At 50.0% G+C, this 23474-nt stretch overlaps 1 protein-coding gene across 4 annotated transcripts in view; it reads right to left on the bottom strand.

The window, feature by feature from the left end:
• NSD1 (nuclear receptor binding SET domain protein 1) overlaps nt 1–23474 on the bottom strand; it is a 1891114-nt gene that overhangs the window by 323782 nt on the left and 1543858 nt on the right. For all 4 annotated transcript variants that reach the window (XM_069651497.1, XM_069651498.1, XM_069651496.1 and 1 more), the window contains exon 16: nt 17422–17627. In XM_069651497.1, the coding sequence (XP_069507598.1) occupies nt 17422–17627 (206 nt within the window). The remainder of the gene's footprint in view (nt 1–17421; nt 17628–23474) is intronic.

Genomic DNA, 23474 nt, shown 5'->3' with positions numbered 1-23474 from the left:
TGACTGACCGACCTTATATTGATTTACCTGCAGAAGCATGTTTCGTACTCTCTTGCTTGAGGAGAATGCTAGCTCCTCCTCTGAGTCTAGAGTAGCCGCCAGAAATTATTTTGTTTGGCTGGGGGTTAGACTTGATTTTGTTCTCGTTGATGGAGAATCCCAAATTGATAAGCAGGTCTATAGTCTTTTGCGTATTTAGTCTTCAAATTTGAGGAGATTCCCCGGTAATCAGCCAGTCCTCCAGATAAGGGTAAACTGGGATGGATTTTCTCAGCATGTGTGCTGCCACCACTGCTAGCACCTTGGTGAACACTCTTGGTGCTGAGGCGATGCCGAATGGTAGTACCTTGAACTGGTATTTTCTGTGCGCAGGGTGCATTGAAATATGAAAATATGCATCTTTCATGTCCAATGTCGCCATGTAGTCTCCCTTTTTTTGGCACAAGAAGTACGTTGAATAGATACCCTTGTTTACCTGGTTTGCAGGGACTATTTCTATTGCGTCCTTTTCCAGCAGCGTCTTTATCTCCTCTAGCAGTATGGCTGTTTCTTCTGCTGTTAGTTTATTTTGTCTTGGTGGGCGGTGAGGTGGTTTCTTGAGGAAGTTGATGCGGTACCCGCCTGCCACGTTGGATAATACCAATTTGTCCGATTTTATCCCCTCCCATGCACCATGACAAATTGAGTGATTTGGCCTCCTACTGGAGTGGCATTGGAAGGGACCTGAAACTGTGCGTCATTGTTTGGGAGGGGCCGAGCCTCTCCCAGGTGAGGTTCTGTCTCTTTTATTCCCCCTTTGAAAGCTAGACTAGGAAACTTGGTTTTGAGACTGGTTCCAGGACAAGGACTGTACTCCCTCGAGAGTAGCTCGAGAAGCGTTGTCCACTCTGGCCCCGAAATCTCTTCGAATTTGGGGAACCCCGTTGGGAATAAGGTCTGTTTGTTAGTTGGCGAAGGGACTTGCGAGTTTCATACTCGTCCTTGGCACTTGTTAGGGCGCCCTCCACGGCTTTACCGAATAGGATGTTCGGCTCTAGTGGCATGTTCAGGGGGGTTGCTTGGGTCTCTAGCTTAAACCCCAACTGCCCGGGCCAGGCATGCCGCTTAATAAGAGTCCCTTTGGCTATGATGCATCCCGCATTGTCTGCAGCATCAAGGCTGTTTTTTACGATGTAGCTTGAGACTGGTCTGCCTTCTGAAACAGTTTTAAGCATTTGGGCCTACAATGGTTCTAAAACGGTCTGGAGTTGTTCAAGCTCATCCCACTTGTGGCAGCCGTAACTAGCGAACAAGGTTGTACTGTTTGCAATTCTTGTTTGGTACGCTGCAGAGGAGGCTACCTTCCTCCCAAAACTTATACATCTTTGTACTCTCCTTGTCCAGTGGGGCTTTTGCCGACGCTAGGGGAGTGCCTGCCCTCTTTCTGGTGGTAGTAACTACCAGAGAATCCGGTTTGAGCTGGCCCCTAATGTATAGGGGGGGTCAGTGGGTGCAGGACTGAACAACTTGGTATTCTTGGGTTGAATGGTCTTGTAAGACTAGGCGTTAAGAGGGGTGGTTGAATACATCTTTATATTGATTGTAAGAGCAGTATGAATTGTGTGGCTGCCTTTTTGTCCCCCAGTTGTGTCTCCTCAGTGTCAATGTTGAAATGTTGAGCCGCCTTAAGTAACAATTCGTTGGGCTGTGACTGACGGTGGGATTTCTTGGCAGGTGGGAGCTCTGCTGATGCCCCTGGTTGCGAGGCATCTGTGAGTACGTTAATTGATCTGGGTACCTGTCCATAAAGTCCACGAAACAGGATATTCGCCCTAAGAGCCTATTAAATTGTTCTGGCCCTGGTAAGGGGTAACATCTTTTATAGGGTTGGTTTTTGTGGAAAGGGTGTCTTTATGGCGCATAGCTCCAGAGAGGGTGTCTGAGGGAGTAGAAGACTATCTGGGTGGCCTCGGGAGTTAATGACTTCAAAATGTTGTGTTTTTTCAGCCACCTTGCCTTTAAAAGAGAGGCGCTAAGATGTTTTTGAATTAGCGCTTCAATTTCTGGCGCTTTCTTGGGAGACGCCGAGATGCCTTTCAACACCTGTTTTTCGGCGTGCAAAAGGAGGGATTTTTTATATGCGGTGTCCAAACAATCTTTTCTTTCGGTTTTCGGGAGCCGTCGATGGGCAAAAGCATGCACGAAAGCCCAGAGGACAGTGAGGAACCTGAGGCTTTATCCCCGGTCACCGCATGGGCTTCGATGCTCAACAGTGTCCTCCAGTGTCGGCCATAGGGTATGTTTTTAGCATGCTTATGGGTGCCATGGCCGTCGGCTGTAGTTTTCATCGCAGGACCGCCATCCTGCTTCTCAGAGCTGGGGGCCTGCACTTGGGGGTCCGGACGGATCCCGATCGCCCTCGGTATCACTCATGACTCCATAACTGCCGTCACTGGAGTCTTCTGTCACGTTTATGGAAGCCTCGGTCTGCATAGCGTAAGCGGCTCAGCGTTTTGTCCGTCAAGCTTTTAGGGTTTTCGGTGTGATCCCTCCTGGTTGAACACCCGGTGCGTGTCTTTCCAGAGAAATTTACGAGGGCAAGAGGGACACAATTTAAACAGGGTTTTGTCCATTATGTATAAACAGGGCAGTTGGGCAAAAAAAGAAGAAAGGGGCTAATAAGATAAACATTCTCTAAAAGGAGCCAGTATAGAGAACCTCTCTCTCCCTACTGTACTGGGCCGAAGCCCGAAGGAGGCCAGTAAAACCGCTTCTGGGCGTCAATCGATCCGTCGTCGACACTGTGGGGGTTCATCAGGAGCCATTGAGATGAGCAGTCATGCAGCGAGGCGAACAGTAAAGGAAAGGAAGACATTTTACTAATATAACTTTAGTAAATCAAAGGCATCAGCCAAAAAGAGAACTCTGCATTTGCGACTGACTATGATGGCAGAAAAAAACAATCTGAGGGACCTCGACGCGTGAAGGACCATGGGTACAGGACACGTCACACTAGGGATAGTATTACTAATCATGCCCTGTCGACGTCTGTTTTTTCGAGTTTCAAAAACAAATCTTGCAATACTCTGCGACTTCCACAAGATGTCGGACTAAGCAGAGAATGTGATCTAAGTAGATCCACAAGCTCCAGAAGAACAAGTTACTTCCCAACTGGTAACATTCTTTCAACTGGATGTTCCGCCAATGTATTCCTCATCTTAGATGTATTCCATCCAGCTTTAGCTGCTTCAGAAATGTTTTCTCGGCAGAGGGTGCCGTGCGTCGATGTAGTCGAGTCGAAGACCCTCGAAGTCCTCCGTCGAGGGTGACGTCATTGGGTATACAAGTAGCACGTGCGGTGCCCGTTGGCCTCAGTTCAGTTTTTCCCCTCTTCCTCTGCTGTATAGATAGTGTAGGTATCCAGGTGTCAGCCTTGCAAGAGTTAAAGTGGTAATAACAACGGAAAATCTACAGAGGGGTAGTATGGGAGGGCGATGAGGAATACGTTGGAGGAACATCCAGTCGAAAGAACGTTATCAGTTGGTAAGTAACTTGTTCTTGGAATGGATTGTGTCCTCCAATGTATTCCTCGTCTTAGATAGACTACCAAAGCAGTGTAGAAAGCTCTCGGAGGAGGGAGTAGATTTTTATTATTATAAAGCTGAATATAACACTGCTTTACCAAAAGCAAGCTCTTTAGAGTGGGAAGCATCCAGACTATAGAATTTAGAAAAAGTGTGCAGTGATGACCAAGTTGCTGTTTCACAAATAGATTTTATGGGAACACCTCTTTGAAGGGCTGTCGAAGAGGCTATGCCTCTGGTAGAATAGGCCCTCAAGCCTTCGGGTGGATCTTTGACTGCCAATCTGTAGCATTCCGAAATGCAAAGCAGAATCCAACGTGATAGGGTTTGTTTTGACACTGATTGACCCAATTTCCTTCCGGTGTAGCCAATGAAAAGTTGATTATCCACTCTAAGCTTAGAGAGCCTAGAAATGTAGAAGCTTAGAGCTCTTCTCGGTTCCAGTCTGTGCAATGTTTCCTCCTCCTTACTGGGATGAGGTGGAGGATAGAACGCAGGCAGAATAATGTTCTGATTTAAATGGAAATCAGACACAACTTTAGGTAAGAATGAGGGTTTAACCCTCAATACAACTCTGTCCCTGTGGAACACATTATAGGGTGGCCCTGAAGACAGCGCCTGCAATTCGCTCACTCTTCGTGCAGATGTTAAAGCAACCAAGAAAACGGTTTTCAACGTTAGTAATCTTAATGGACAAGTGTGCAAGGGATCAAAAGGGTCACACATTAAAAACTTTAGAACCAGATTAAGGTCCCAAACTGGGACTTGGAAAGGAGGGAACACATTGGCGAGTCCCTTTAAGAATTGTATCAAAGGAATTTTAAAGCAGGAACATTCTTCCGAAGAGCGCTTGAAAATGGAAAGCGCTGCAAGATGACCTTTAATGGTCCCAACATTGAGACCTCTATGTGCCAGGGACAAGAGGAAAGACAACACTTCTGGGATAGAACACCGAAAAGGATCAACATTCTTTTCCTTGCACCAGTTGCAAAACTTCTTCCAGCAGCAACGGTACAGAGATTTTGTTGCTGGCAATCCTGCCGAAAGCAACACCTCCATGACGTCATCTGGAAGGTCCCAATCCTTGTATCTCAGCCGTTCAGATACCAAGCATGAAGGTTGAGAGTCCTGACCTCTGGATGGAGAAGCTGGCCCTCTATTTGTGAGAGAAGGTCCTCTCTCTGAGGAAGAAGTAACGGAGGGCAGATGGACATGTCTAGAAAGTCTGGGTACCACGCTCTCCTGGCCCAATCTGGGGCAATTAAAATCATGCAGTTTCAGAACCGTCTCAATCGCCAGATGACTCGAGGAATGACGTGAATCGGAGGGAATGTATATAGCAGTGTGAAGTTCCACTCAACCACAAATGCATCCCCTAGGGCTCCTCTCGAGGGAAATTCCCTCGAGCAAAACTTTTCGCACTTCCGGTTGATTTCGGTCACAAACAAGTCTACTTGAGGGGTTCCCCAAAGGGTGAAGATCTCCTGAAGTACTTCCTGAGCCAGTTCCCATTCGTGGGACACTGGACTCTGCCTGCTCAAAGCGTCAGCCATCATATTCTCCTCCGCAGCTAGATGAACTGCCGTTAAGGAGATTCCTTCTTGAATTGCCCAATACCAGGCTGCATTGCGTCTCTGCACTGAAGTAGTGACCCTACAACTCCTCTTTTGTTTAGGTAATGCATGGCCACTGTGTTGTCCGTCATTATCAGGACATTTATTCCCCCGACAGATGGAAGAAAAGCCTTCAGCGCTAGTCTGATTGCTCTCAGCTCTAAAAGGTTGATGGGTAGTTTGGACTCCGATGGAGACCAACCACCGCTTATTGTCAGATCGTTGGCATGAGCTCCCAAACCCATGAGTGAGGTGTCCGTCACTACTGTAATCTCTAGCCATGGTTGCCAAAAATGTTCTCCTTTTAGGATGTTCTCTGTGCAAGGCCACCACGGAAGATCCTGCCGAACCTTGTTCGGAATCTGAAGGAGATCCATCATTTGACCGGAGAACTGGGACCATTGAGTCTTTAGAGCCCACTGAAGGGATCTCATCCTCAGGAGTGCTTCTAGCACTTGGGAAATGCAGGATGCCATGAGGCCAAGCAACCTCAAGAAGTCATAGGCCTGGAGATTTTGGGCATTTTGGAATTTGGAAACAATCTGAAGAATGTCTTGAGCCCTTGACTTGGGAGGCAAGCTCTTTCCCAAGGATGTGTCTAATACAACCCCTATGTACTGGAGCTGTTGGTAAGGTGTCATTTGTGACTTCTTGAAATTGAGGGAGAAGCCCAGTCTGTGGAGGATGTGGCAGGTGACTTTCAGATGATCCACGGCTTGTTTGGCAGAACGTGCCCTGATCAACCAATCGTCCAGGTGGGGGTAGATGTGAATCCCCCCCTCTGCTGAGGTGCGCTGCCACAACTACCATTAACTTGGTGAAGACCCTCGGGGCGGAGGTCAACCCGAATGGCAGGACTCAAAACTGATAGTGCAAGTCGCCAACTACGAACCTCAGGTATTTTCTGTGCTCGAGATGGATTGGCACATGAAAAAAAGCATCCTGGAGGTCCAATGACAATAACCAATCCTGAAGTTGAAGGACCTGAAGGATCTGAGAAAGAGTGACCATCTTGAACCTGTCCTTCCTGAGGAGCTTGTTCAAGCCTTTAAGTCCAAGATGGGCCTCAGTCCTCCGTCCTCAATCATCCATCCTTTTTGGGAATCAAATAATATGGGGAGTACCATCCCTTGTTCCTCTCCGCTACAGGTACTGGTTCTATAGCACCTTTCTCCAGCAGGATTAAGACTTCCTGCTGTAGGAGCGGGTCTGGAAACTTCAAAGAGTGTCTCCTTGGTGGATTGCTTTGAGGTTGCGTTAGAAAAGGGAGGCAGTAACCTTGGGCTGTTATTTCTAGAGCCCAAACAACTGAAGTAATGGCTCGCCATTCTTGCAGATGCTGTGACAGCCTGCCTCCCACAGGTATCTTGTGATGAAGTCCTCAAAGTGGTTTTGTGGCGGTTGCTGCGTCCGCTGATGGTAAAGAGGCTGCAGCTGGGGCTGGCTTTGCACATTTTCCTCGTCCACCATGAGTGGTGGCCTCTTTGACTGGCCATTCCTCTCGCCTTTCCATTTGAGGAGTAGTAACGATAGGATTGTCCCCTTCAAGATTGTCCTGATGCATGAAAAGGCTGAGGTTGCCTAATAGCAGCTCCTAAAGATTTGGCAGCTGCTTTTGAGGTCTGCAACCTCTCAAGGCTCTGGTCAGCCTTGCTGCCAAAAAGGAGAGACCCGTCAAAGGGCATGTTCAAAAGACGGTTTTGCACATCTGGTGCGAAATCAGACTTTCGCAACCCCGCAAATCTGCGCATTACCGTGCTAGTGGTCATGGACCTGCTCACACCATCTGCAGTGTCCAATCCAGACTGAAGGGATTCTTGCATGGCCTCCTTTCCATCTCTAACAATGGCTAGGAATCCTTCCCTTTCTTACCCTTCTGGTATGTGCTCCGCCGCCATTGCAATGCACTCCCACAGAGTGTATGGAAATTTTGCCAGGGCACATGTGCAGTTGGCCGATTTTCACACCATACTCCCAGCTGAAAATACCTTGCGTGCCCAGCCATCCACACGCTTGCCGTCCCTATCCGGAGGGATCGAAGGGTACGCCACCTTATTTGAAGCTGTGGCTGCCTGGACCACCAGACTCAGGAGTAGGGTGTTTGGACAGATACCTGGGATCGCTACTGGGCAGGCGGTATTTTGAAGTGAGGGACTTATTCACAGGAGGAATAGAGTCCGGGGTCTTCCAATTTTTGGTCACCCTATTTTGTAAGGCTACATGAAAGGGTAAAATCTGATCTTCGGTGGGGCCAGAATCCAATAGATCTGTCAGCTCATCCTGGATGAACTGAGTTTGTGGTCTAGCCCATCCTAAATAATCGACCCCCTTTGTCATCAGCTTCCTGTATGAGGGACTGGCATGTTCCCCTGGTTCTGGCCTGCCTAAATCTGTCTCAGGTGAAGTATCAATTCCACTTGCATTATGCAAGGTTTCCACCAGATTGCTCATTCTGCTTTCCTCAGAAATCAGGCATTCTGGGACATTCGGGGTGGCATACTCTAGGCCAAAAGGAACATCCCCCTCCTCCTCCTCAGACCTCTGTTCTTCAAAAATTCAAGTTAAGGATGGAACAAGTTACTTACCTGTAACTGTTTCTCCAGCAAGGGTCTGGCATGGATTCACATGCTCATGAAAATTTCCCGTCTTCAGGCTGGGAATCCTCGGTAAAGAAAACAATCAGTTTCAGTTTCGTTTCTGAACTGTCTTTCTACTAGTAACCAATCACTGGTCTCTGGGTCTTACTGCCCCCAGCCAATGACTGCCCTCTACCTAAGCCCCTCCTCTGGCAGCCATCTTCAGATTTGGTAGCACGTAAAGTGGCAGTAGGAACAAGTGAAGAGCCGCAGAGGGGTAGGAGGGAGGGTTCGCATGTGAATCCATGCCAGACCCATGCTGGCCAACAACAGTTACAGGTAAGTAACTTGTTCCTTCTCCAGCATGGGGTCTGGCATGGATTCACATGCTCATGAATATAAGAATACATAGCAGTACACACATGCACAACCACGGGAGGTGGCAAGGCTCAACATTAAGCAACTCTTACCTCCTCACCAGGACCGCCTTCAGGCGAACAGGTTGCGCAGCACTGCCTGGCCAACCCTGGACTCCTCCCTGGAATCCCAGTTGACGCAGTATAATCTCGTGAAGGTGTGCGTCGACCTCCACGTAGCAGCCCTGCAGATGCCCAGCAGGGGTACGCCAGACAAGAACGCCGTGGTAGCAGCGATCGCTCTGGTCGAGTGGTCTCTCGGACGGCCAGGCAACAGTCGTTTAGCCAACCCCGTGACAGTGTATGATGCAGCCGGAGAACCATCTGGAAATGGGAGCCTTCGAGAGGGCCTTCCCTTGGTTCACAGGGCCAAAGTTCACAAACAGTTGTGATGTCTTCCGAAAGCTCTTTGTGTGGTCCACATAGAACTCCAGCGAGTGCAAAGTCCTCTCAGCCGGAGACGAGAAGAACACCGGTAACACCAAGGGCTCGTTGAGGTGGAAGTCCGACGGCACCTTGGGCATGAAGGAGGGGTGCGTCCTCAGCACGACCCTCGTCTCGTGGAAAGTCAGGTATGGAGGTTTACAGAAGAGGGCCTGGATCTCTCCCACTCGTCGTGCGGAGGTGATGGCCACAAGAAACTCAGTCTTTCACGAGAGGAACTTCAACGGTGCCGAATGCAGAGGCTCAAATGGCGGCCCCATGAGCCTGCTCAGCACCACGTTGAGCTCCCACGCCGGGGCTGGAGCCTTCATCGGCGGGAATGATCCGAACAATCCTTTCATAAACTCCTTCAACAGACGATGGGACCACAGAGATGATCGTCCTGGAGTTCTGGTGTAGCGGGAGATCGCCGCTAGATGTATCTTGATGGAGGCGTGCACTAGCCCCGCCTTGGCCAGCGACAGTAGGTATGGCAGCGCCTGGGGGGCCGTAATCCGCAGAGGGTTAATCTTCTGTGCACGTCACCAGACAGAGAACCTCTTCCACTTATGTCCATAGCACTGGAGAGTCGAGGGCGCCCTGGCCTTTGCAAGCACCTCCTTAAAGTCTGTCAAGATATCATACCCTCCAAACTCTAGTGCTGCAGGAGCCAGTTCAGTGACCCCCGGGTCGTGGTGGAGGATGGCGCCTCCTCCTTCTCTGGCAAGGAGATCCGCGTCTGTCGGCAGTTTGACTGCAGGGTGTGGGGGGGAGAGGGGGTGCTGACATGCCCAAAAGGTCCAGGAACCAGATCTGTCTCGGCCACACCGGTGCAACGAGGATCATCCTGCACTGGGACCGTCTGAGTTGGTTGATGAGTCGCAGCAGCAACGGCGGGAACGCGTACAGGAACAGGCTGTCCCAGGGGAATGAGAAGGCATCGCACATGCTCCCCGGCTGGGGAAACCTGCTGGCGAACCTCCGACACTTGGTGTTCGTTGCCGTCGCGAATAGATCGATCTGGGGATTGCTCCATCGTTGGAATAGCAGATCCACTTGATCCTGTAGTGGCACAAGCTCAGCTCCCTGCTGAGTGAGTCGGCGATGGTGTTCTTTATTCCTGCCAGGTGGAAGGGTACCAGAAACATCCCTTGGGCGACGGCCCAGTGCCAAAGATCCTGTGCCTCCTTGGATAGGGCTGGGGATCTGGTACCTCCCTGCTTCCGGATGTAGAACATCCTGGTGGTGTTGTCGGTGAAGATCCTCACCACCTTGCCCTTGAGGGACGGAAAGAACGACCTGAGGGCCCAGAAAACGGCCCGGAACTCCAGTACGTTGATGTGGAGTGACCTCTCCACCGGGGCCAAAGGCCTCTTGCGTGGAGATCTCCGGTGTGCGCACCCCATCCCTCCAAGGAGGCGTCCGTCGTCAGTCTCCTGATGTGCCGGGCTCTGGAAGTCCATACCCGCAGCCAGATGCGCGCGGTTGTCCACCACCGGATCGCTTGGTGGAAGGTCTCATTGAGCAAGATCCTGTCTTCGAAGCTGCCCGCGGCTTGCATCCAGTGGGCGTCGAGGAACTCTTGTAGTGGCCGCATCCGCAATCTGCACAGGCGCATTAGGAAGACGCACGAGCACATCATGCAGAGAAGGGACTTGATGGACATCACCCTGGCCACGTCCGTGGTCAACAGCCGCTGCACCTTTCCCATGATGGCCTTCGTCCTTTCCTCCGACGGCGGGGCCAGTCACGCTACTGTGTCGAGCGTGGCTTCCAGAAACAGTGCGACCTGTGACGGAACCAGGTGGGATTTGGTGAAGTTGATGGAGAATCCCAGAACCGTGAGTAGTTGGGTGTGTGCTCGACGGCAAGGTCTCTTGTCTTTGCTCGGATGAGCCAATCGTCCAGGTAGGGGTAGACATGGATCGCCTGCAGGCGCAGCCACGGAGCCACTGGTGCTAGGCACTTGGTGAATACCCTGGGCGCCGACTTCAATCCTAAAAGGAAGGGCCTTGAATTGGTAGTGCCGTCCTTGGACTACGAATCTGAGAAACTTTCGATGTCCTTTTAGAATGGGGATGTGAAAGTAGGCAACCTCCAAGTCCAGCGACGATAGAAAGTCGCCTTCTTCCAGCTGCCCAAGCACGTGCTGGAGGGTGGCCATCCGGAACTTCTGGGCCTAGATGTACTTCTTTAAACGACAAAGGTCCAGGAAGGGTCGCCAACCGCCAGTCTTCTTTATTACGAGGAAGTATCAAAAGTACACTCTGGAGCCCCGGAGCCTCTTTTGGGTGAGCTCGATGGCTCTTTTCTTCAGCATCCCCTTACTTCCAGCAGCAGTTGTGGGACGTGTTTTTCCTTCCTGGCCACGGGTGGAATGCGGGGGCACTTCTTTAAAAACTGGAGTGTGCCCGCGGGCCAGGGCATCCAGCACCCATCGGTCGGTGGAGATGGACTCCCAAACACTGACAAACTTCGCCAGCCGGCCTCCCACTGGGGTGATCAGGTGGTGGCCCGATGCTACGGCCGGTTCAGTCCTGCTTGGCAGTGCTCTTGCTGCCTTGGCCTCCTTGGCAACGATGACAAGCTCCTCCTGACTTACCGCGTCCTCTGTAGGCCTCCTACAATGAGGAGCGGGCCGCCTGGCAGTACGTCGAGGTGCTGCTGCCGAATCCTTTGGAGGCACCTTGCTTGCCTTCGGAGTTCCGAAAGGGCGGCCGTCGTGGCTGCAAAACCCCCAAGGCCCGGGCCGTCTCCGTGTCGGCCTTGATGGCCTGCAGTGATTCGTCCTGTTTCTTGCCAAACAGGTTATTCCCGTCGAAGGGCATGTCCAAAACTCTGGTTTGCACGTCTTGGCGGAAATCGGTCGCCTTGAGCCAAACCATGCCATCAACGACAAACGCTGTTGCCCAACTGACGGAAACCGGTGTCAGCAATGTCTGTGGCCACCGTTATGGCGTGGTCTGATGCCACCTCGCCTTCCTGCAGGATCTCCACTCTCTTGTCGTCCTGGAGGAAGTCCAGCAGAGGGGCTATCTTAAACCAAAGCTCCCTGTCGTATCGGGCCACAATCGCTAGGGCGTTGGTCGCTTTAATCGTCACCGCCGACGAGATGACCCGTTGCCCCATGGCGTCCAGTTTCTTGCCTTCGCCGTCCGGGGGGGAGGTTGAAGTCTAAGCCGTAGCCCCCTCCTGCCTTCTTCTTGGCCGCCGCTGAGACAACCGAATCCGGGGTCGGCTGCGCCCTAAGGCACAGAGGGGCGGAATCTGGGACCCGGTACTTCTTCTCGTACCGGTCTCTCTTGGCAGGGATCGTGGACAGGTTCTTAAGGAGCAACAGCCCCTCGTCCCAGATGTCGTCAAGTAACGGGACCGAGAGGACAGTCTTCCTTTTGGCCTCACGCCGTTGATAGAGGAAACCTTCCTTCTTCTGTTCTTCGGGGCAGAGCTCCAAGAGCTCAGATGCCCTGGCAATCATGGTGTGAAAGGAGCCAATTTCGTCGGGTGGGGAGGACCGAGGGGGTGGTGATGGAAGCCCCATCCCGTCATCACCACCGTCGTCATCCGTCCCCGTCGTGGCCGTCTCTGTACCCGTGTCCTCCCTAGGATCAGGGGAAGGGGATGAAGGCTGTGAGGGCCGCGAAGGCTAGAAGGGCGGGGGGTGGGGAGGATGAACTCTCCTACGCTTGCTTGGAGGGATCCCCGACGGGCCAGGCTCCGCTGGATCGTCCGTTGGGGTTAAGGGCAACCTCGTCCTTCTCTCTGTACATAAGGCCTGGATCGCCATTAAGATGGCTCCCAAGTTGTCCTGTGGCTCGGGTACCGGCTGCGACGGATGCAACAGTTGGGGAGTGGAATTCTCTGCCTCCACGGGAACCTTGTCGGCACCGCTGTCGCTCTCTTCGTCTGCCTTGTCGGGATCCCTCCCGTGGGACCGGACCTCCTCGAACTTCTTGTTGAGAATCTTCACGACTACAGCCAGCTCCTCTTCAGAGGCCGTATCCGTGAAGACCACCGCCCCCCCCCCCCCCTTCTTTTTCCATGGGGGTCTTATCGATGGGTTGAAAAGAGGATTCCCTCCACAGTGGCAGGGAAACTCTGGGCCCCGAGGTTGCCTCCACTGGGGGAGCCTCCACAGGCTTCGCCAGGGCCGCCACGACTCCCTCGATAGAGGTCTTAGCTGGGTGAATCAAGGCCTTCACGACTTTGAGCGCGCTTGAGGCCTTCACCTTGGGGGGAGGGTCACTGCCTCGCTCCCCCTCGGCTGTTTCTGTCAGGATCGACCGGGGCTTCTCCAGAAGCTTACCCGGGTTCTACGATTTTCTCTTCCCCGAGCCAGAGCGTTGGCTCGTGGTTGATGGCATCGGTGAAAGCGCGCCCTGCCTGGCAGCCGAGAAGCCTGACCGTTCGGCACTCCCAGGGCCCGCGGACTCGCAGTGCTTAGCCTTCTGTTGGGCCCCCGTCGCCAGAGCGCCCTCAAAGGACTTAGAAGACAGCTTGGACCTCTTCTTCTCACCTACCGCTGGGCTCTTCCCTTCCAGCCAGTTGGTGAGGCGGATCCGTCGATCGCTCATGGTCTGCTCCGACATGTTCTTGCAAAACGCACAGTACTTCTCCACGTGCGTTTTGTCTTTGTGAAGGCAGTAGAGGCATCTAGAATGCTCGTCGTCCTTGAACACATTCTGCAACCCGCATCCAGGGCAGTTGCTAAACAGCTTGCATCCGGGCGTCGAGCTTCCTTTGTCCTGGGCCATGTCCACGTGGTAGACCTCAAGGTCTTCTGGAATCCTCCAAGAAGCGTAACTCGACGAAAACTTCGCCCTTGAGGGGCGTAGAAAATTCTGAAACGGGTCCCCGTTGATCAGAAGTAGAAACGGTGGAGCTTGAGGCTCGATTGACCGAAAAAAAATGAGATTAAACTCTTTGAAAAATCGCAAAATGAAGTAAAAGCTTGAGAGCTACAGCACAAGGACTCCCAACACCTGAACATGCGGTAAAAATCTGAAGATGGCTGCCAGAGGAGGGGCTTAGGTAGAGGGCAGTCATTGGCTGGGGGCAGTATGACCCAGAGACCAGTGATTGGTTACTAGCAGAAAGACAGTTCAGAAACGAAACAAACTGATTTTTTCTTTACCGAGGATACCCAGCCTGACGACGGAATATATTCATGAGCATGTGAATCCATGCCAGACCCCATGCTGGAGAATTAAAATATTCTTTCCTTCGTAGAGGTTTATACATTTTTTCTGGAGGAGGTGTTGCAGTAGAGACTGAAGGCTTTATAGTCTTTGCAGCTTTTTCTTTTGCTGCTATTTTGACAGTTTCTGGCTGAATTGGATCCTTTGAAACATTCGACCTTGTCAACGTCGACCCCGAAGCCCTCGGCGCCGACGAAATAGTAGTCGTCAACGGAGCTGGCTTAGAGGGCATTGAGGCGCTCTTCGAAGGCTCGCCCTTCGAGGTGTGTCAGGTTCCGGGCGGTGTCGGTGACCTCGAGCGGTCGACTCAAGCAATCTTTTTCGCTCGTGGTCCTGGAGGGTTCCTGATCTTTTCTCCTTCGATCACCCGGGCTCGAGGGCGTGCGAGTATCGGAACGGTAACGCTACCGGCCGGCTTCCGGGGAAGGCGCGGACCGAGGCTTAGCCTTTTCAAAAACCTCCATTTTAATTCTAAATGCTTCCCATTCTTCGGAGGAAGAATGTTTTGTGGGGCATTTCATTCTCTTGGGGGATTTGTCCGAGGACGAGGTGGAAGGGGACAGGGGGCATCTTTTTTTGCACTTTTCCGTCAAAGAAGAAGAGTGGTGTGAACCACTTCGGCACCTAGACCGATGCTTTTGCCTTTCGCGTCGAGGAGATTTCTCCTCATGGGACCTCGACTCGACGCTTGGGGCTTTTCGGTCGGGTTTTTGACCTACATCTAGTTTTCCTTTCCTCTATCGCAAGGCCTTCCCCGTCATTGCCTGACACTTCGTACAGGCCTCCATGTCGTGGCCTTCACCGAGGCACCGCAGACATTCTCGGTGCGGATCTGTGATGCACATTTTGTAACCGTAGGATTTACACGTTTTGAAACCCAAACGCCTTGTAGTCGGGGTCAACAACAAGGACAGCTTGAATATCGCTTCACAATAACTGCGTCACAGAACTACTTGAGGCACGCCGAGTCTCTGAAGCAACACATACTGTCGAAAAACAGAACGGACGCCAACGGGCGCTGCTCGTGCTACTTGTATACCCGATGACGTCACCCTCGGCGGAGGCCTTCGAGGGACTTCGACTCGACGACATCAACGCACGGCGCCCTCTGCCGAGAAAACATTTCCGAAGCAGCTAAAGCTGGATGGAATACATATAAGATGAGGAATACGTTGGAGGACACAATCCATTTGTAATGTATTTTCTGGGAACAATGTTTATTCGGCGTCAAAAAAGTATGCTCCGAGCCATCCAAACGCCTCAGTACATGAGTCAAGCGTTTGCTACTCGAGGTTGAGCATTTTGGTTCTGTCTTATGGTTCCACTTCAATGAAGGGGCTGGTGTTTTGCATTTATCATCGGTTTAGTTGGGGTCAAAGTCTCGACTGTCGACTATGAGCAGCCCTCCTATGTTAGGTTTTTATGTGGGCAGCCTTTTGGTTGCCAGGTCTGGTTTCCACAGCTATGCCAAAAATCTGCCCTACGAAGCTGGGGATAGGCTGATGGGAAACAGAATTATTCCTGAGGATTGAGCACCATGTTGGCTTCCAGGATGATCCCCACAACGTATCCTTCATATTGATCTCAATAGCAGGGTCAATGAAAGAGGGCGATTAGAGATAGTGTGTGGGGGTTGTCAATCTTTTTGTGGATTACAAAAACAAGTGCTTTTTCACAGTTCATTTTAGCTAAAATTGTCTCATCTATTTTGGAGTCCAAGAAAGCAGAAGTTGAGCTTGTCACAGCCAACGTGAAGAAAAATGTGATAGCCATCCACATATGTTTCTATTGGCAGTCCAGATCTTGAAATAAGGGTGTAGAAATGCCGAACAAATACATTAAATCGTTGAGGAGGCTGGTTCGGCCCCAAATATGATGTTTATGAAGGAGGAATAGGGCCAGATTTTGAATTTTAAAAAAAGAACACAAATAGAAGCATTTGGGAAAGACTGGTGATATATTGTACACAGTACAGAGGTAGAGGTTGATCTTTCTTATCAAATGATGCACTAGTCAGTCTTACAACCTACAGGAAAAGCTAATCAAACTAAAAATCATAGAGACCTTAATGACCAAACTAACTGCGAATGTTGACTAAAAAGGACTTCTTCCTTCACCCCATCTTAGTAAAAGAAATTGGCACACACATTTGTTTCCCATTTATTCATGGGTTTTCTCTTTCGGTCTGGACAGGGGGCAAATACTTCCCTAGTTCTACTTATGTCCTCCAACCGCTGACTTGAAATCACCTCATCGCAGTGTTTCCTATGTAATCAGCATGTCTCCCAACAACTTTTAGACCTTTAAGGGTACATTCTGGGTTCCTCCCGCTGCCGATTTCTAATGCAAGGGGGTGACGGTGGTGCAAGTAGGGAGTGGGGGTGACGGTGGTGCAAGTAGGGAGTGTGGAGAGACATGGTAAAAAGATGGAGAAGGGACTTAATTGTGAATCAAGCATAGACACAGCTATACCAGAGAATGGTCTCCTCACAGAGAAGCTTTTGCAGCAGGGAGATATATGGCCTTTAATATGGGACAGAAACTTTACAAAAAAAAGATTATTTTTTTAATCTGCAATACCTTGGGTTTATAGCTTCATTACCACCTGACCGCTCTGAATCATTCTGGAAAAGGCTAACGCTTTGAACCGCAGCACCAATAGTAGCTGGCTGATGTGACAGACAACGATGTAGAAACCAAGCAATTCATAAGTAAAATGATCTACGGCTTTTAGTTTATCATCTTTTCTCTGTGTTTCTCTTACAGGCAAGAGCTGAGCACCCACTTAGGTAGAAATTCCACTGAGGGAGGGCCCTCCGATGGGCATAGAGGCGTAACATGTAAGAGCTGTTTCATAACTGAAAACATAAGAGACCGAACAAAATTGATGACAAAAAGAAAAAACCCATTTTGAATTGTGCTTTGTATATATAGTAAATATGCTTGTTGCGTACATGTTTAACAGATAAAATGTGCTTCAAAATATGAATGTGGCTTTAGATGTGGGTAGTTCGCACAAAAAGAAAACAATTCACACTATATAAAAAATGATATCTGGCTATAAATGATATACGACATATGTGTTTAATTTAAGAGCACAACTATAGACTACGATATATCGGACTTAATCTAGGTCCATCTTTGTAGTTCAGACATAAAAAATTGATTGCCAGAAGGGCCTGTCACTGGCTTGACAGTGGCAGTGTTTTTTCAACACCAAAGTAATCCCAAAAGGAAACTGGCTGGGCAAAGAAAGTAGCTGGTAGAGCAGACAACGCACGGGGGTCATTTGGAAACTCTCAAACTAAATCCCATCCTCATTTGAGTATTGTCAGGGCCACCCATGTATTGCACCTATGGAATCGGGCACCCATGGGTGTCAAATGCATTGGGACATTGAGCCCAGCGCCTCAGAACAGCCTTTGTGACACACAGATGTTTGTTAGGTTGGATGTGGCCTTTTCTTAGCTTTGTAGCATGCTGTAATGCAAAGTACTTAAAACCAGCCATAAGGCAGCATGTTAGGGCTATAGAAGACACCAAAACAAATATGCAGCTCTTCACAACAAGAGATCTAAACAAGAATACAAAAGGCAATGCATATGTTCCCACTGAAACAGCTACTCATTTACCTTTTCTATAGGTTCCATCAACCCCTTTGCCCATCTTTTCCTTGTTGCTGGCATCACCTTCCATGTAGTGAAACACTCTGGCCTGATGAGTCCAGAGATAATCGTTAGAGCCAAAGAACATTACTGGAAACTCTCCAATGCTGTGCTTCATATTCTGGATGTTTACAGGAATGCTTTTAGGATGACAAATTTCGGCTGGCCACCACCTGTTAATACAATTGTGAAGCTACATAACTAACAGCGGTAGGATAAAAAATCTACAAAGGAAAAAATACTTTGCAACCAGAGAGTATTTACAACAATAAATCAAAGTGTGACAATGTCATACATGCTATCACATTTTCAGTAAATTGAACTGTACCAAATACTTTATCTGGGAGCACTTCCGATGTCATTTACTAATTATGATTTCAGTTGAATTCTCATTGGCAGATTGTGTCTCTATGGTACAGACCACAATAGCCACTAAATGGGAGGGAGTTTGTTTGCCATTTGGATTACACTCACTGTCATGTCTGCAGACATTTTATTTTTCTATACAACCACAACTCATTTGTTGAAATACATGTCAGCTTGATATGTTTTAGTGTTTATTTCTTCAAGTAGAGGATTCACTTGCCTTTTAGAGTTTAGGCACTATGTCCATCATTAACATAACATATGTTGCCAAGGGTGTTTTTTTCAGTTAGTAAATCTACTGGTTATAACCTTTTCTTTTTAAAGCATAAGGGGAAATTTGAAAAGTCTTCATACAAACAATATTTCAAAACTAAAGTTTCCATACCAACCAAAGAAACAACTACTTCTCCACAGTGCCAGGTCAGGTGCGGTAAGACCTGCACTTCTGGGCATGATCCGTGTCCTTCCTGCAGCCCTTTTGTACATAGACCGCTCCTCCCGACACTAGTTGGAAGAAACACCCGTGACCGCCTTCACACAGCAGTAAATGCTGCAAATATCCATCTGCCGCCATTCTGGTAAACGAGGTACCCAGCCACTCAAAGATGGCTGATCGCCCGCAGCACGCCGACTCCAGCATCTGATTTGGCCTCAGCCTGCCCGCTCTTATTGGCTGGTCCAGGCCTCTTATATCCTATTGGCCAACGGCAGGCTTAACCGGCCCACCACCAACAAGGCTCACCGGAATAAGGCTGTCGCCTGTTTACAGCCTGTTTCTGCCGAGGCTGCCGTCTGCCAGTCCCCCTGGCCCAGCACCGCCTCGCCACCAAGGAAACTTTCTCACAATTGCATCCTGCCTTTGTACCGTAGCCGCCAAGTGTACCCGCGGCTCCCACCGCCCTGCCTCACACAACGCACATCCATCTAACTAACTGCCCGCCACCTGCGACGTCGCACATACGAGCACAAGGCTCTTGTGCATATTATATGTAATCTAGCTCGAACCTTTCAACGTCTCACAGCTCTACTAGCTATCTATGCTGTGCCGCAAGCAGCGCCCTGCATCATCTGCCTTAAATGCCCGAGTCGGCCTGTAGAGCCGTACTTCGATTTTAACTGTGCCCACATCTGTTATTCCAATACTGCAATTTAACTCTAATGCGCCTAGTTCCTGCATGCCTGGCCTCATTTCGAATCTAGCTGTGTCGACATTTGGCATTCCCTCACTACAGCCTGACTTAAATGTGCCCTGTGCTTGCATGCTTAAATGTCTTGCATGACTTAAATGTGCTCAATGCTTGCTTGCTACCTAGTAACTGCCTGATAATGTGCGCTGTGCAATACCTGGCCTGCTGTGCCCCGCCTCCCGCATGATGCCCTACTCACTATGCTCTGTTCCCTACGTGCTTTGCCTAGATTTGATGAAAGCTCCAATGTATCTGCTGACCCCACCTGCCGTGTTGCACATTTGACTTGGTTCAGCATAAGGTGCCATTCCAACCCAAACGCTACTGCACGCACCCTCGCCTACCTACTGCTGCTTCTACACCATAGCGGCCAGCCATACTCTATCCTGCCCAAATAGTGTCCCACCTATGCTCTTGCACACCAGCCCATTGCTTTCCTAAGCTCCACTAACTGTGCGCTGTGCCATATTATAACACTGTACCAGGTGGCAAAAACATGCCTTTTTATGTACCCTTCCTCTAACTGCCTACACTGTTTGTCCCACGGCGCAGAAAGGTCTAAGTGGCTCCCTATCAGCATACTGTCCATTCTGTGATTACTGCATTTAGCCTATGTTGCCCAATACTTGGTCACTGCATTTAGCCCATTTTTGCCCAATATGTGATTGTTTTTTTTTTTAAACTTTATTTTTGAGTTTTTCATACCATCGGTATACATTTGCGCCAACATGGTGCACCCTCCAAACAACAAAAGAGGGAAAGGAGGGGAAAGAGAAGAGGAAGAAAGGAAAGTGAAGGAAAGAACAAGAGAAAGGAATAAAATAACATTACCCACTAACAAGCTCACCCACCAAGGCTGCTCCGCCCCTCCTGCGTCAACAGAACAAATATCAATACATTTTTTGCTTAAAACTGACTCGATTGAGGTCAGGAATATACAGTAGCTCTTCAGTCACAAAGCCTTATTTCAAGCTCAGGTGGTTTCGGAATCAGATGGTGCAGTACTATTTAGCATATATGCGACATACGGCCCCCAGATGTCCGGGGGGCGACCATGTAAAGGAAGGGTTCTTATAAATTCACTCTCTACATCCTGACCGTATGTTATGTCTTTCCTCCAGTCTTTGATTTTTGGTAGTGGGCCGCGGCTCCATGCCATGGCGATTCGCCTTCGGGCTAGGACCAGCAGAAGTGCTGCTAGTTTACGGGACGCAGGTTGTAGGTGTCTAGTGAGGCCGAGAAGGGCCGCTAATGACAGCGGGGTCACCTGTTCCCCTATGATGTCTGCAATTATTTGTAAAACTGAAACCCAGAAGCGCTGAATTCCCGGACAAAGAAATCTGCGTGTGGCGCCGCACATCGGTCGCATTGGGTCGAAGCTTCTGGATGATGCTGGTGCTTCTTAACCGGGGTGTAGTATGTTTGGTGAACAAAGTTGAAGGGTATTAGTTTAAAGCGTGTATGTATTGCGACTTTTTGAGTTTGGCGCAGGATATAAGACCAATCTTCTGCGTTTATTGATTCCTGAATGGCAGATTCCCATTTTTGCTGCGTTTTAGGATTAGGTGTCCCGGTGTCTGCTACGAGGGATTTGTAAAGCAGCGAAACCAGCCTCCCCTCTCCCTGCGCCTGGATGGTGTTGTGTAACAGTTCCCATGTAGGGGGTTGTTTTGGAAATGAGGGAAACAATTTGTCTAGGGTATGGCGTAGTCTAAAGTAAAGGAAGATGTCCAGGAAGGTGTTCCCGCCCCTGTCTTTGGCCATTTGTGGGGTGAGGAAGGTGACCTCTGGGAAGAGGTCCCCGAAGGAGTGGACATTTATCTTATCGGCCCAAATTAAGAAAACTTTTTAATTCGTGAGTGGGATGCCCGGGATGTATCTGATTGGCAATAGGGGGGAATATCTTACAGTCACGCCGTATTTAACAGGCATCTTTTTCCAGATTGCATATGTGGACAGGACCGTGTTCAGCGAGTTATGCGGGACTGGGATTTGACTCATAATACCGGCACTGAGCAAGTCCGGTGAGGCTAGGGCTCGTTTCACCTGCACATGTGGGCGAACGAAATGGGACATATACCAGTAGCTCAGAAAATGAGCTTGGGCTGCCCAATAGTATTTTTCTATGTCGGGCAGTGGTAGACCACCCTTTGACGTTGGTAGAACCTGGGTGTTATACGCGACCCGCGCAGGTTTACCTGCCCATAGAAGTTCCCGAACTGCAGACTTGACTTTCAGGAGAAAGGATTTGGGGAGTAGAAGCGGAATATTAGAGAACAAATACAGAAGCTTAGGGAGCAGTGGCGGCTGCTATGATAGGGCGGCCGGGCGCCGCCCCCCCAGAAAAAAAGAGAGAAGCTAAGAGATTCAATCAGAGAACTTCTCTGATTGAATCTCTTTTAGCCTAAGATGCTGCTGCATATCCTTTGCCAACAGTGCGGGGGCGCTGTGGCAAGGAAACAATAGTCACTAGTGTACTATGGCCGGCCCGGCAGCGGGGCGCGTCCCAATTTAGTATAATTTATTTTATAGTAGAGTGCGTGGAGCTCGTAACTCCACGCACTCTACGTAGCCCCTTTTATTAGAAGCCTGGCGGGGCGCTTCAGGGCTGGCCCCGCCAGTATTAAAATGTGCGCAAACAGCGCACTTATATTCCCTCCCCTGCCATAGATACAGTAATGTCATTGGCTGGCAAACAGCCAATGACATTACTGTATCTATGTGTATGACTGGCGGCGCAGGGTGTGTGCGTGCGCCTGCGCCGCCTTCACACCCGTCTTTCTTTCAGCCGGAGTCAACAACACACACGAGTCGACGAGTGCTGCAGCTGCACCAGGCCACCAGCCCAGCGGCGCCACGGTAAGTACCCCAGCATTGTGCGTTGTTTAACTTTCTTCTTGGGCCCGGGGACTCGGGAGTGTTGTTACACTTACTCCCCTCCCCGGGCCCAAACTATGTGGTCCACCACGCGGCCCAGGCCCAGTCAACACTGAACGACGTGTAGGCCAGGGGGCCTACACGTCGTTCAGTGTTGCTGCCGAGCCTGCTGTCAACTTGGGGCGAGCCGCCTTGGTGGTAGCGGGCTGCCCGCTACCACAAAGGCGGGAGCCGCCTGGGCCTGCTTTGTTTAGCCCCGGTCCGTGCTGTGGCCCAAGGGCCTTGCCTTGGGCCACGCCGGACCGGTACGCAAGGCCCAGGGCACTGGCAGGCGTGCGCTGGCGCTGCTAGGCCCATACTGGGCAGCGCTAGCGCACGCCTGCCTGCCAGTGCCCTGGCCTGGGCCTTGAGTACCGTCCGGCGTGGCCCAAGGCAAGACCCTTGGGCCACGGCACGGACCGGGATGTTCATCCTTGCATGAGGATGATGGCTGGAACTAGTAAGCTAGGAAAGTTTTGCGAAATGTCGCAAAGTTGTGTTTTGGAAAATGTTGGTACTGGCGGCAAACGTCTGTCTTGTCTGTGCTCTGAAGGGCTCGTCGTTATTGCTGTGGATTGGCTGCACGGCTCGTTACCGACAAACGTGTAATATAGTGGGGTTGTTTTTCTGAGCAGATGAATTATTCTAAGTACTGGCTTGGTTCTATACAGAATGTTATGGGTGGCACTGTTCTCACAGCTTCATCCATAAGCGGCTTGCTGCAGCAGTTGCCAGATAGTGTGCCATGATTTGGGGTTGGAGTTCCTTGAGACACCCCTGCACGGGCACAGAGGGGTGCCAATTTGCATGGTAACATAACCTTTCCCTCCCCTGTGAAAAGAAATGCCTCTACCAATTAATTAGCAGCATCGACTCATTCCCAGGCGCTCAAGCTGGGAATGTTCACAGACTCTCCTTCTGCGGCAGCATTGTAAGAGGAGTAACATTCTCCTCAAATGTGTGCCGATGCCGAATTCCTGTAGCAGCACAGGCTGGTCAGAGAGTGCTTGGAATATGTCCGTCTGCTCACTGGGAAGTACTGGTGAAACGCAGCCGCGGCCCGCGAGTCCCGACCCTCCCGCATCATGCTAATTGTGCCGTTTTATATTTTCGGCATTTTTTGTCGAAAAATGCCGAAAATATAAAACGGCACAATTAGCATGATGCGGGAGTGGTCGGCCGCGGCTTAGCATCACCATGGTCTCTGAATTAGCATCATTTTCACCGTCAGAGGAATCAAATGAAGGGGAAAGACGAGCTATCTGCAGGGGAGGAGGTGTGACTGGGCTGCCTGAGGTTTCAAAAATGAGATAATTTTCCCCTGAACAGGCGAGCGGAGACCTTTCTTCTCCTTAATACTATTAGCAATAACCTCGGTCACATGTTTTATTTGCAATTTCTTTTTTTTTTCTTAATTAAATTGCTGGTTGCCATAGCACATTTGCTAGCCATTCGGTCAGAACTGCATAATTGATATTTCGTACTTATGGATGGCATTTTGAATGACTTTCAGCAAAAACAAGTAATAGGCATTTACTTGCTGTAGATCGA

This window comes from Ambystoma mexicanum, chromosome 3p (assembly GCF_040938575.1).
Source record: "Ambystoma mexicanum isolate Mex_15411 chromosome 3p, UKY_AmexF1_1, whole genome shotgun sequence".
NCBI classification, from domain to species: Eukaryota; Metazoa; Chordata; class Amphibia; order Caudata; family Ambystomatidae; genus Ambystoma; species Ambystoma mexicanum.
This window is presented reverse-complemented; position numbering and strand designations above follow the sequence as displayed.